At 30.8% G+C, this 12,557-nt stretch overlaps 1 protein-coding gene across 1 annotated transcript in view; it reads right to left on the reverse strand.

Moving 5' to 3' along the window:
- Positions 1 to 12,557, reverse strand: part of LOC106686870 (sensory neuron membrane protein 2) — a gene marked incomplete in the record, with an annotated part of 38,467 nt that overhangs the window by 9,618 nt on the left and 16,292 nt on the right. The window contains 1 exon segment of the mRNA XM_024360396.2: positions 2,733 to 2,918. Within this exon segment, the coding sequence (XP_024216164.2) occupies positions 2,733 to 2,867 (135 nt within the window).

The raw sequence follows: 12,557 nt of genomic DNA on the forward strand, positions 1-12,557 counted from the left end.
TATATATATTTATGTATGTGTGTATGAATATATTAAATAATCATTAACAATACAACTAAGTTCTTATAGTAACCAATAAAAATTGTGCCATTGTATTTTCGAAATCATATGAATAATTCAATATTCCTCTAAAATACAAGGCCATTCATAATATATATAAATCCAATTATTTTTAATTACACATAATTATTTTTAGCGGGACAATTGGTCTCAGAAACGGGGTTTCGGTCAAAAAAACTAAAAATGAATTTTCTTATTCCTGTCAAGGAGAGATAATGAAGAACAGAGTTGCTTGATAGAAATAAGAGGTTAAGCACAATTATCACGCAGTGAGGCTGAAAAAATCTCCAACATAAGACGGAGGGTCGTCCTGGGCAACTTATCAGCAGTTTAAGGCTGCTGCTTCCTTGACTGACGGTTGGAATGGCCAGTAATGAACGACTTCCCAAATAGTTTCATTGCGATGGGAGACCCTAGATATTTTGCGGAGTGTACCGAACTTCAACTGTTCCTACAACCACCACGAAAAGGGTTTCATTGACCATAAGCTGGAACAGGTGTATGGAGTTCAGGGCGAGAAGGCTCCTAGGGAATCAATTCTGTAGCTCAGAACTGACATTTCTAGACTGGTGAGGTTGGTTTATGATACGGTTCCAGAAAGTGTTCTGAAAAACATGGCTGTCTTTGTTATTATGGACGGAGTGCATGATCTGGACCTACAGCTGAAACTGAAACTATCGAGACCAGAAACCTTCTGTGAAGCCGTAGCGATAACTCTATGAGTTAGTAAGTATAAAAACATACAAAAAGGTCTTGGAGAACAAATTATTGAAAAGTCTGAGGAAAACGAAAACGCAAGGAGTGTGGATCGTGGATCATCCGTTGTGATAAGGTTGATGCAGAAAGGTTGGATAGGCTTTAAAAAATACCTCTTAAGAAACTGAGCAAAGGCTTGAGACAGCTCCTCACGCCACCGAATATATTGTCAACACATTATTTTCTACTATTGGATGTATAGACAACATATATACAACTGATTTTCCATCAATCACCAAGGAAGAGACAATTGTCTCTTGGACAATTGGACATTGTCTCAGCCCTACAATATGGTCCTCAAAATTTCCGTTGAAAACTGGAATTCGAAATTTCGCTCGATCACTATACTTTCCTTTACTATAAATTCCATACATTGGTAAGTGAAAGTAAAGACAAGATCGACCACTACCAAAAAAAAACAGTTTTTGTTCTTAAATGAGTGAGTTATCGAACAATTATTATTATTTTTTTAATTGTTAACTGTTTAGAGCTCATTAATTTATGGATATAGCCACTTTTTCTTCCTCACGCTTGAAGAAACGTTTTTATTCTCCTTATAAGTATTTTTTAGTTATGAGCAATAACGATGAATTTCGTTTGTTAAAACTCAGGAAAATAGTGATTTCCTTACTCTTTTTATATCCACCAGTAACTAAATTGTGAAAAAATAGGCGACGTTTCCCCCCCTCCCCCCATGCGTTCATCATATAATCCTACTAATGAATTAAGAAATGTTACTTTAGTCATATCATATTACCGAGCCAGTATTTGAATTTGAACTTTCAGTATTGGCCTCTCTGAAAAAGTTATTTCAACCCAATCTTGTATTACTTTATTGAAAATTATATACTATTGGGAGTCAAAATTGATGAACCTGCCGACCACAGGAAGGCGAAGAAAAAATGGCTGCTGTTCCAGAGGTTACGAAAAATTCATTTTTAAGTTCTTTCAAGTAAAAACAAAAAAAATAGTGCGTTAGTTCATTTTAGAGAATAGTTCAATTTTTACTTAGACTATACAAGTGATACAGAAATTAACATTAAAAAGTAAATATCGAAGTATTTAAGATGCACTTTCCCTGAAGTGTATTTTATTCGAGAAAATCAATAATATTAGCTCATATTTATTCGGCGCTCTATATCCATAAACCTGTCTAATACACCAAAAATTCTTTATAAAAAATTATGTAAAATGGGGTAAATTCTAAAAAAGTATGAGCTGTAATAACATCTCTTAACGTTCAATAGTTCTCAAGAGTTTTTCAAAAAGTAAAATATTTTTCCTAAAAATCAATATTTTGTGCATTTATTTTGGCAAATATCATGGAAACTGCTGCTCTTATGAAGATAAATCTTATTTATTACATTATTATCCATTCAACTGTTTTTAATTGGAGTGGTAATTGGTACAATATGTGTGGTATAGCTCCTGAGATATAGTTTTTATAAACTATTACTTCTTTATTTTGGCCAATATTAAGTGCACTTCTACCACACAATTGAGAGTCAATAGGCATCAATACGTCGTTCGTAGGAGTAATAGTTTTCATGATATTTGGCAAAATAAATTTACGAAATATTGATATTTTGTTATTTAGAAAAAAATGTTTCTTATAGAAAAAAAAATCTTTTTCGGGAACTAACTTAATGTAAACAGCGAATTTACTCTACTTTAAATGACGTTCCATCAATCTTTTTAACGGTTAGAAACAGCTGCCTTTTTTATTCCCTCCAACTATGGTTGGCAGATTTAATTTTAACTAGTAACTATAGTTGTCATTAAAGTAACAAAAAATAGGGATAAGAAAACTCAATATTTTTCCCCAGGCTCTTGGACTGCTATAAAAGAGACAATTTATTTTTAGGGAGATTTTCTTATTTCAAACTGTATCGTCCTCTTACCGTGATTGAACTTACCGATTTGATCTGCTGTTGGAGGAGGTAGGGGAAGCCGGCTATGCCGAAGTAGATGGAGAGTACGATGATGAAGCACCCAGCACTGCCTGTGTACACCACCCTGCTCAGTCCTCGCAGCTCCATGAGGCCCTTCATCTTCGCAGCCTGTCAGTCTGTCGTCTGAGCCGTCCGCTAATTAGAGATCACCTAGGTCGTGGGGAAGGACGGAAATAACAGATTAGCAATGATTAGATGTCACAAATGGAATTATAGAGAGCATGGGAACACGATCCACAATGGGTCTCTTCCATTCTTCACTGTATCATTATAGTTAAAATTTCTGTATTAATTGTTATATATCAAGAGTGCTTCATGAAACAGGTGTTTTATAACTGTCTTATGATTGAGATATCAATTACTGTATCATTTTTTCCGAGGATAAGATTACGGTTAGACAAAAGTTGTATAATACATTCAAGTCATATTAGTTTACTTCATACATCAAACAATATTTTCTGCAAACTGTCTGTCAAATATCCTTCTAAGGAGCTAGGTCCTTTCGATTAGAACATGAGAATGAAATTAAACGCATTTACTTATGCTCAACTTATCAGTGAATAAAAAATAGATTGAACGTCTGACAAATTGTTTGTTATTGCCAATTAACTCTAGGTCAGTACTTAGATGAGTATTTAAATGATGCTTTCTCACTATCTTTTTTTTTTTTTAAGAAATTACAATTCCCTTAAGTTAAAAAAAGAATTAAAAATAAAAACTCGATGGTTCCTAATCCAATATATATTTTCTTCTAGGACGTTTTGCTGATATTGTATCCCCGATCTTTAGGTTCTATAATTTACCTTTTTAAACAGCACATTTAATGTTTGATACTCAAAATTATCTGCATGAGTAAAAATTTTAATTTACAACAAAATCAATGTTATTTGGTCAATGACTTCAGTAGAAAGACAGTTGTAAGATAAAAAGACAATTTTTTTCAGCTTGAAGCAATTGTAATTAATAAAAAATTTAGGTCATAAGATGAAACAAATATTTTTTCCGTTTTTTTTTTTTTTCGATTTGTCGCTATATTTCTACACTATTGAGATAGAATAAAAACAAATATTTTAAAGAACTAAATAAAGACATAAAGTTTTACTGAGATTTTCTTCTCTCATTATCCTTCTATATTTTTGTATTTCTTTCGTCGATTTTCATCTCTAATATCACTTTTTTATTTTAATTTTATTGCCCATTTTTATTGTAATTAAATTAGTGATAATTTATTTAATAATTGTTCGATTATTGAGAACGTCTCTATGGGATCATCCTGGCAAAACTACAATATATAACATTTATTTATTTTATTTTACTTCTGTCAGTCAAAAACATGCAAAACACATTACAGTGAACTAAAATTACACATACTTAATTAAATAAAATTACCTGATTTGTTTTGATACGGATGATGGCGTTGAATGATTTGACCTCAATCGCATTTATTTAAAAACTAATTCACTGAACAAATTGATGTATAAATTATTTCCGCCGAATTCCCTAACGCACTAAACTAGACCACCAATCGAGTGCTCATCTTTGTTGAAAATGGATTAAAAAAAACTGTCCTTAGAATCAAAAATTTCCTAACGGATCTTATATTGCAGCGATCAAAAACCAACTTTTCTTTCCAATCTCTTGTAAAATATGTTGTTCGGGTCTTGATGAAATTTTCTTGCAGATTTTTACCGCGGTTTTGATGGTTCCATACCATTTTCATCTTATTCTATTCGATACTTTGGTATTCCGTCTAAAATGAAAATTTAAAAAATAAAAAAGTGAAATAAAATTGTAATTATAAAAACAAACGTTTGTTAATAAAAACGTTTGTTGTAGACTTTGTTTCCAGTAGAAGGGTTTGTTATGGAGAGGAGGGAAGGAGGAACTAGAAAGGCGGGTCCGTGAGCTCTCCCCTACAGGCTACCTCATTCTAGACGTACTATGCCTATTTCAAATTTAATTTAAAGTTATAATAGTGCACAATGAAGTAAAATTTTAAGCTTTAAAATTACTCGCTTCAGTAGTTTACATTTTTGTGCAAAACTTTGATATATACACTGATTAATTAACACACAATAATGATAAGGATTTATTATTTTTGTTTATACTTGTCTTATTGTGAAAAATAAGAGATTTATCGCACAGTTTCGATGTCATCAATTACACCAAAATTCAAAATTGAAGTTCTCTACATAAAAATAAAGATGTCTGTGTATTTGCTGACACTTTTGAATAAATAGTCGGCAATATGTGTAAAATAGTAACATAACAACCATAAGACATACAGTCGTGTACAACCAATCCTGTACCTCTTTTAAAATATATTGAAAACTGTAATATTATACAATTAAGTAAAATTTTAGGCTTGAAAGTTACATACTTTATTATTCTCATTTTGGTGGGAAACTTCGAAACACTCACTGATGAATTAACAAACAATGATGATAATGATTCATTTTTTTTGTTTAAACTTGTTTCATTATAAATAATAAGATATTAATCTCACGGGTTCAATGTCACCAACTATAGCAAAATTCAAAATTAGAGGCGGGTGGCCCTCATCTTACGTTTAAGCGACTAAAAAGATAAATTTACTCATTTAAAGCTCCATCTTTTCTTAAAGCTTCTTATGAAGCTCCTTAAAATAAATTTAAGCATTATCTTCTCAATAATTAATCTTCTGTATGCTTCTAAATAGGGAGCTCTGTGGCACTGGGATAAGTCAAGAAGCTCCATCTCCAAGTACTCGGGTTTGAATCCGCCTGGGCAGAAAATGTTTTTCTGTTACACTGCTCCAAATCACCTCCTTGCACAACCATCGGTCTAGTAAGAGTGCTTCCATACACTGCACCCTTAACCCTCCTTGGGTAGTAGCCGTACAGATTTTAATTCATTTTAATACTTCTAAATAATACATATCCATCCAACCTTACATAAATAATGTATCTTTTTTTTTATCTCATGTTCTTATTTTATTCATATTATTATTGCTGTTTTAGATCACTGATTTAATATATTTAGTAATTGATTGTTTAAGAATGGTTTATATAAATAATAAAATCAACTTCAATGATCCAATCTGATCTCAAACTTTTATTGTAAGACCTCTAACGTTTGACCCTTTTAAGGGGTCCTCAATCATTAAATCATTAACCTCAATCATTAAATTCACATAATTCCTTTAAAATGTACTTTTGCAGACTAATTTCCCTTGTCATATATAAAACACACATTCTCAATACAAAAACTATCCTTCAAAAAATGTTTTCCTTTTCTATTAACCACATAAATAATACTCTTACTTATATGTTAATAATACTCAATAAGAGTATTATTGATGTGGTTAGTAGAAAAGGAAAAACATTTTTTGAAGGATAGTTTTTGTATTCAGATTGTATGTTTTATATATGACAAGGGAAATTAGTCTGGAAAAATACATTTTAAAGGAATTATGTGAATTCAATGATTGAGGTCGTCTTCTAGAAAATGGCCTTAGGGCTGAAGCGTTGGAGGTATTAAAATAATAAGTTGAGAGTATATTGGATTATTTAAGTTGATATTATTATTATTATTGTTTTATTTAACATCACATGATGTCCCCAGACAAACGCTACTCAAATTATCCTCATTGTTATTCTTAGGGGACCAATTGTCCAAGAATATAGATCGATTTTTCAATACATTACGTTTGCATTTACGTTCAGAGATAACTGAAATAAAGCTATAAAACCAAAGTACCAGAGTAATTTGTAACTCAAACACATGTGTTCCAGAGCGAAATTGGTAGTGACGGTTATCGCAGTAAACTGACATTTTCTGTCGTGGCAGTACTGTCGTAATATCTGGATTTGCCAAACAGTTGGTACTGCTATCACCTTTCTACGCTGTGTCTAACTACTACATGTAAGAGCCTTGACTGTTAACTGTTATAGCTAATAATCTTTATATATAATTTATAACATCTATGTTTCCTATTCGATATTTTATATGGTTACAATTGTTTTTGTTGTATTAAAAGGTTTGAATTCAAACGTTTTTGTTTTTTTATTAAAAATTACAGTTACATGTTAATGGCAATAAACCACTATGCATAATTTTAATACGTAGATTAGTATATTTAGTATACGTCAATATAATTGATGCTTAAATAGAAGTAGTTATTAAAATGATGATAATTCATGGTTGTGTGTTGAAGTATTTATTTAAGATACATAACTGTATTTTTATTATTCAATGGTTTATATCGAAAATAAAGTGAATATATCGATTTGGTTTGTATTTCGTTCTTGCGTGATGTTTGAGCATATCTTCATGTTAATATGACGCGACACGTAGCTATGGACAAGACTCATATTCATTTAATAAAATAATGTTTAACATTTTAAAGATGTGATAAACTTAGTTCCACATTTCCAAAGACAGAAAGGAGTTGCTATACTTTACCACATCAATGAGCCTAAAATAGACCGTCATAAAAGTGTTCAATTTAACGAATGAAACAAGAACATCGTATGATATATGAAACAGATCGTAAAACATTATAGGAGAAAATAAATCTTCAAATCGTACTATCTACAGTGCTCAAAAACATTGTTATAAGAGGCAGCAAGGGATCTGTAAGATATATAAATACACGACCCTCCCAAAGGGTGTAAGGAAACAGAGGAATAAAAAAAAAGTTCTCATGGTCACTTAAATTAAAATGTTTCTAAATTAAAGGAAATAATATATGCCATTGTAGTATGAAAAACGTGTTTGTTCAAGTTATTATACATCACATTTGCATTATACGAATTAAAATTAGGTTCTTTTGCGATTAAAACATAATTAAATGTATATTGTTATAAAGATTGGCTTATGCCGTATACATCTAATTTCATTGCCATGTGATATTCAATACGTATCTTCTGTAATTAGCAAACCTCACTCATTTAGCAGAAAAATAATAAAAAAACACTTTTTTTTTTTTTGTAATATTGGTCTTATAATAAATTATTTTCACCAATAAGCGGTCATCTAAACAATATTATAATTGTTTAAAGTGCCGCTTGAAAATAACCGCAATACATAACTGCTATGTCGGCTAGTAGGAACATCCTTGAAGGAGCTACATTACAGGATTGTAGGAACAATTGTACTTCAAGCTTTGTAATGTTTTCTGTACTAATCGAGAAAGTATTTTTGCGTGATCATTACTAACTATTATTTTAGATACTGATTTTTATAGATCTTGACTTCTAGCGGAAATTGATTTTCAATTAATATTTTTAATTTCTCTTATTAAAACTATATTTTCTTTTCTTATTTTATAATAATTTTTTGTCAAATTTTTGGGATTAACGATCTGACCCACATTTGGAGCGGTTCATGATCTGTCCCACATTCTGACTCGCGATAAGATTTCAGGTTAATTATTCTATTTTGCCATCTGTGGTACCAATCCATAATCGATTTGATGTCATAATCATATGACATCACAAACGGTGATGTCCAAGTATATCTGTGAATATATGTTTAAACGCAGTAATTTTGATTATCATATTTTTCGTGATGTCAAAGTTTATTACTCGTATCTCATTATCATTAATGTAATAGTGCAAACTTTCTTTACCGATAATCTCTTTCAACCTTTGAGTTCATATCTACTAACAATATTTTCATCCAATTCCGCGTTAATTTATCGCAGAACTCCTCGCATTTATCATAAACTCGCATTTAATTTCTTCATTGTTGTCTTCCATTCTTGGATGAATATTTATCAGCGGGATTTTAAACCTGGGTCCTTGCAATTTGCCACTGAAACCCCATCACCAAAAATATAATATTCCTCAGCGCAGAAATCAATCCATTCTTGATCAGAATTTAAAAAAAAATAATAACCTGAGGAGCTTCTCTCATTGTTGGTTAGCAATTCCATCGGACTCGAATTACTACCCATCATCCCTGGGTCTCTTCCCTTAGCGGTAACGATATCCACACAAGATATATACATGTTGCAAATTTAATAATTGTGACTGTGTTGAAATAAAGATTTATAATGTACTTGCACTTTATACTGAAGGTCAGCTATTGATCTTGAACATTGGCCGAGATTAAAATTTAATTTTAATTAAAATACAATTTAAATGATGAACTTGAATGTAATACGTATTCTTAAGAGCTGAGAGTTTGGAAATAAGAGCAATGGAGCTGTACGCAAAAGGTGAGCTGCATTTACTATGCATGGGTCATAAGAAATTATATGAAACACCTAAACAAAAATCTTTTTATTCATTATTTCATAAAAATAAAAAAATCAGAAGTAGTAACAACTTAATTTTGTTTTTAACTGAAATTAAGAAGTGGGAATGACATGAGTTTTTAAATTAATAATGGCACTATCATCCCCGGTACTGCATCCCTGACATCTGTACATTGTCAAACATTGATGATAATGAAATAATTTTAAAAGGTAGAGAGGTAATAACAATAGTGCACAATTAAGACAAAAGACTTACTTTATGACTTTAATACTTTCAGATAAGAAGCCCAATTGAAGTCCGTTAGGGTCAATCCATATCATTTCATGAAATACATAGTCTAAGATTTTTGTAATTTTTTTTCTTTTTAATTTAGCCATCCTTATTAACTTTTCCACATATTCACTTAAGTTCATTTTTAATTACATCAATTCATTGTTGTTCCTTCAACTCAGGTCCGTATTAACCTAGGATTATACACTTTACCGTCTAAAAATTTCATATATTTTTACTCTCATATTATAGAATGAAGAGTTATTGTCATAAATGCCTAGAGGCTAAGAAACCTGATAATTGGTACCAATTACAGGATACATGATGAGACGGTATTTCGGTACTAGAGTTATGACAAAGAAGAGAGAAATATCTAACGGTGGCCCCGATGCTGTTTCATTAGATAATGCATGCCGTATGTTGTAACAGGATGCCTCTTTGTTATTTCATAAACCTCCGGAGTATTATGAAATAATAAAAATTAAAAGTGAAATGTTAGTTTTCTGAGAACCTATGGTGCTGTTTTTTTTTTTTCATTTTTATTTCTTAACATTTTCTACTTTCAATTTCTCTCCTCATCAACAGCCTTTGTGTGAACTGTTTTCAGTTTTCTCACTTTATTATTATTATTATTTCTCAAATTGAGAATTTTGTTTTATAATATAATTTAAACTATTGAATAATGTTCCAATTACACCAAAATCAAGTGTTAAAATATTGATTTAAAAGGAATCTATTAGAATTGACAGGGCCACACATAAAACTAAATTTATCGGAATTTTAAAGTTAGGACTTTCCTCTTTGAACTGATTATTAGTTAGAAACATGAATTTCCCTCTTGAAAGCTGCATTAAAACCCTAAAATATGATCTGGTTCGATATTTTATGATCTCCTGATTGGATGATGGATGATTAAGAGATTTTTGTTTTCTTTCGTCTATAGTTTTCCAGAATGTTTATGAGCTCTTTTCTTACTTTGCATTTTAAAGAAATGGAATAAACAAATTTAAATAATTACCAAATATGAAAAACGTTATTGAAATTGACCAAGTTAAAATCAAAGAATAATGTGTTATCAGTTATATTTAACAATAAAATGAAACCTTCCTCAACTTTAGCACTTTTTCACTTTTAATATAGTTGCGTGAATAACCCTAACTGAAATAAGCCATCGATTTCAGTGTCATCCAGTTTCATTTAATTTTATTCTTTAATATTCGAATACCTTTTGAATTTACAGTATGATTGACTTTAAATAATATTGTCATTATTTTTACTTCAATAATTGAATAATAATATTTATTCGGTTGGTGACTATGGACGTTATCAGAACCTCCCGACATATTGTTTTCAGTTAATGGCATTATTATTAATTGTGTTATGTGAAGATTCTATTCTTATTTTTATCACCTAAAATTCACAAAGGAATATAATGCGTAAATCTGGAAAAAAAAAACCTAATTGAATTTCAAATTTCCTTTTTGGACGAGTTCTCATTTTAGTCCGTGGGAAACGTGGTGTATATTTTATTATAATGCGATTGAAATAATTTTGGCATCTTTGAACGTTCTCTCTTTACATCCTAGTGGCAACCTAAATATTTGTTTTCGGAATATTCTCAAGAAAACTAGTTTTTTGCCTCTAATTTACTTGTATAATAAGAAAAAAAGAATGATGAAATAGTTTAGAACTGATGAAAATACGGTAGAATATTTATTTTTTTATATGGCTATCATCTTATAAGGTTTTGTCACAGTCATACCCAAACCTGTTGAGGAAGTCATCATGAAAATTAATTTAGTACATATTTGTGATAAAATGATAGCACTGGCGTAGATCCTTCATTAAATGTCTCATTAAAAAAAAATTGTTTTTATAAATTTCTGACACTGGTGTTTTGTTGTTTCATGCCAAAATGTTTCGTAAAATGTGTTTATTTTTTTTTTTGAAAGGCGATTTTTTTATTTACGTTTTAAATAATTTTATTTCAAAATAATATTCAAAAAGTAATTTTGGCCAGAAAAAGATTAGTGACCTTTTTTTTCCCTACCTAGCCGTTTCCGATATAAGGATTTTTTTGCAGGTGGGTTGCTACCTAGATATTAATACTTATACTACTGCTGTCAATAAATAACACTTTATTTTCTAATTTTCTTATTATCCATTATCATAGAGTTTTAATTTAATTTTGGGAACAATTTAATTTAATTTAAGGCTGTCTGTAGTGTAGCCCAACACTCGCTTGGGCACCTTATTGTTAGGGTTACACCTTATCCTTCAGTATCCATACGGATAACATATATAGGGAGAGAGTATAACGAGTTCGCTTTCTGATTGAGGAGTAAGCCCTGCTTGCTATTGTATGAACTTGGGCGAACCAAACTCCTTGTTATTGTGATCCATAATCGAACCCTAGACAAATATATTAATTTTCTGATAGCACTCCATTATCTAGTAAAAGTCATTTGGTTATCCCCCTCATTTCTTGATATTCACTTACCAAAATACTTGGTTCAGTTCCATGTTATACAAATTTAAAAAAGGTTTTATTTTGATTTTTTTGTGGTGTTACGAAATGTCAAGAAAACGAAGTGCGATAAATGATACGCCTACTTTCAGAGAATCGATTTTGCGAAAAATGTAGATATTAGAAATTTTGAATTAAACGTTTTTTTACCCCTAAAATTAAGGATTCAATAAATGGAGTGTTAAATAAATCTCTGTTTTGTTACTGATGATGATCTATGCCGAATTTTGGCGTGTAAAAGACTTCTCTAACTCGCACATTCCTTTAAAAATTAAATCCTGATTCTTGAAAGAGGTTTTAAAACCGTGACGTTCTCCCTATTACTGTCGCATAGCTGACTAGTAAAGAGAAGGAGAGACATAAAGTACCAAGCCAAGGCCCAGACCTTTCTTGCTGGCTCACTGACCTCCTCGTGGGGACGGGCAGGTTTGAAAACCAGAACAGGTTATCATACATTTTATTTCGACCAATCTATGTTGTTGTTTTTTAAATACTTGGGAATTCGTTCAGTTTCTAGAAAGTAACCTACATTTATTACATCACCTTATAATATAGTTGATTACTTTTATTCTTTTGCTGTATTACGTCACGTATTTATGGCATTGCGCAGAAATTTTTGGTTCATGACCTTTTCGTTATATTTCTTGGATTTCAAGGTCAGAACATGTTATCAAAATCTTGTGAATTGATTGATATTTGATTTCATAAAGTTACTGTCATCCTTTAATATAAGCTTAGCAAATGTTAATA

Source organism: Halyomorpha halys, unplaced genomic scaffold (genome assembly GCF_000696795.3).
Source record: "Halyomorpha halys isolate HHAL.00 unplaced genomic scaffold, Hhal_1.1 Scaffold890.1, whole genome shotgun sequence".
Taxonomy (NCBI): Eukaryota; Metazoa; Arthropoda; class Insecta; order Hemiptera; family Pentatomidae; genus Halyomorpha; species Halyomorpha halys.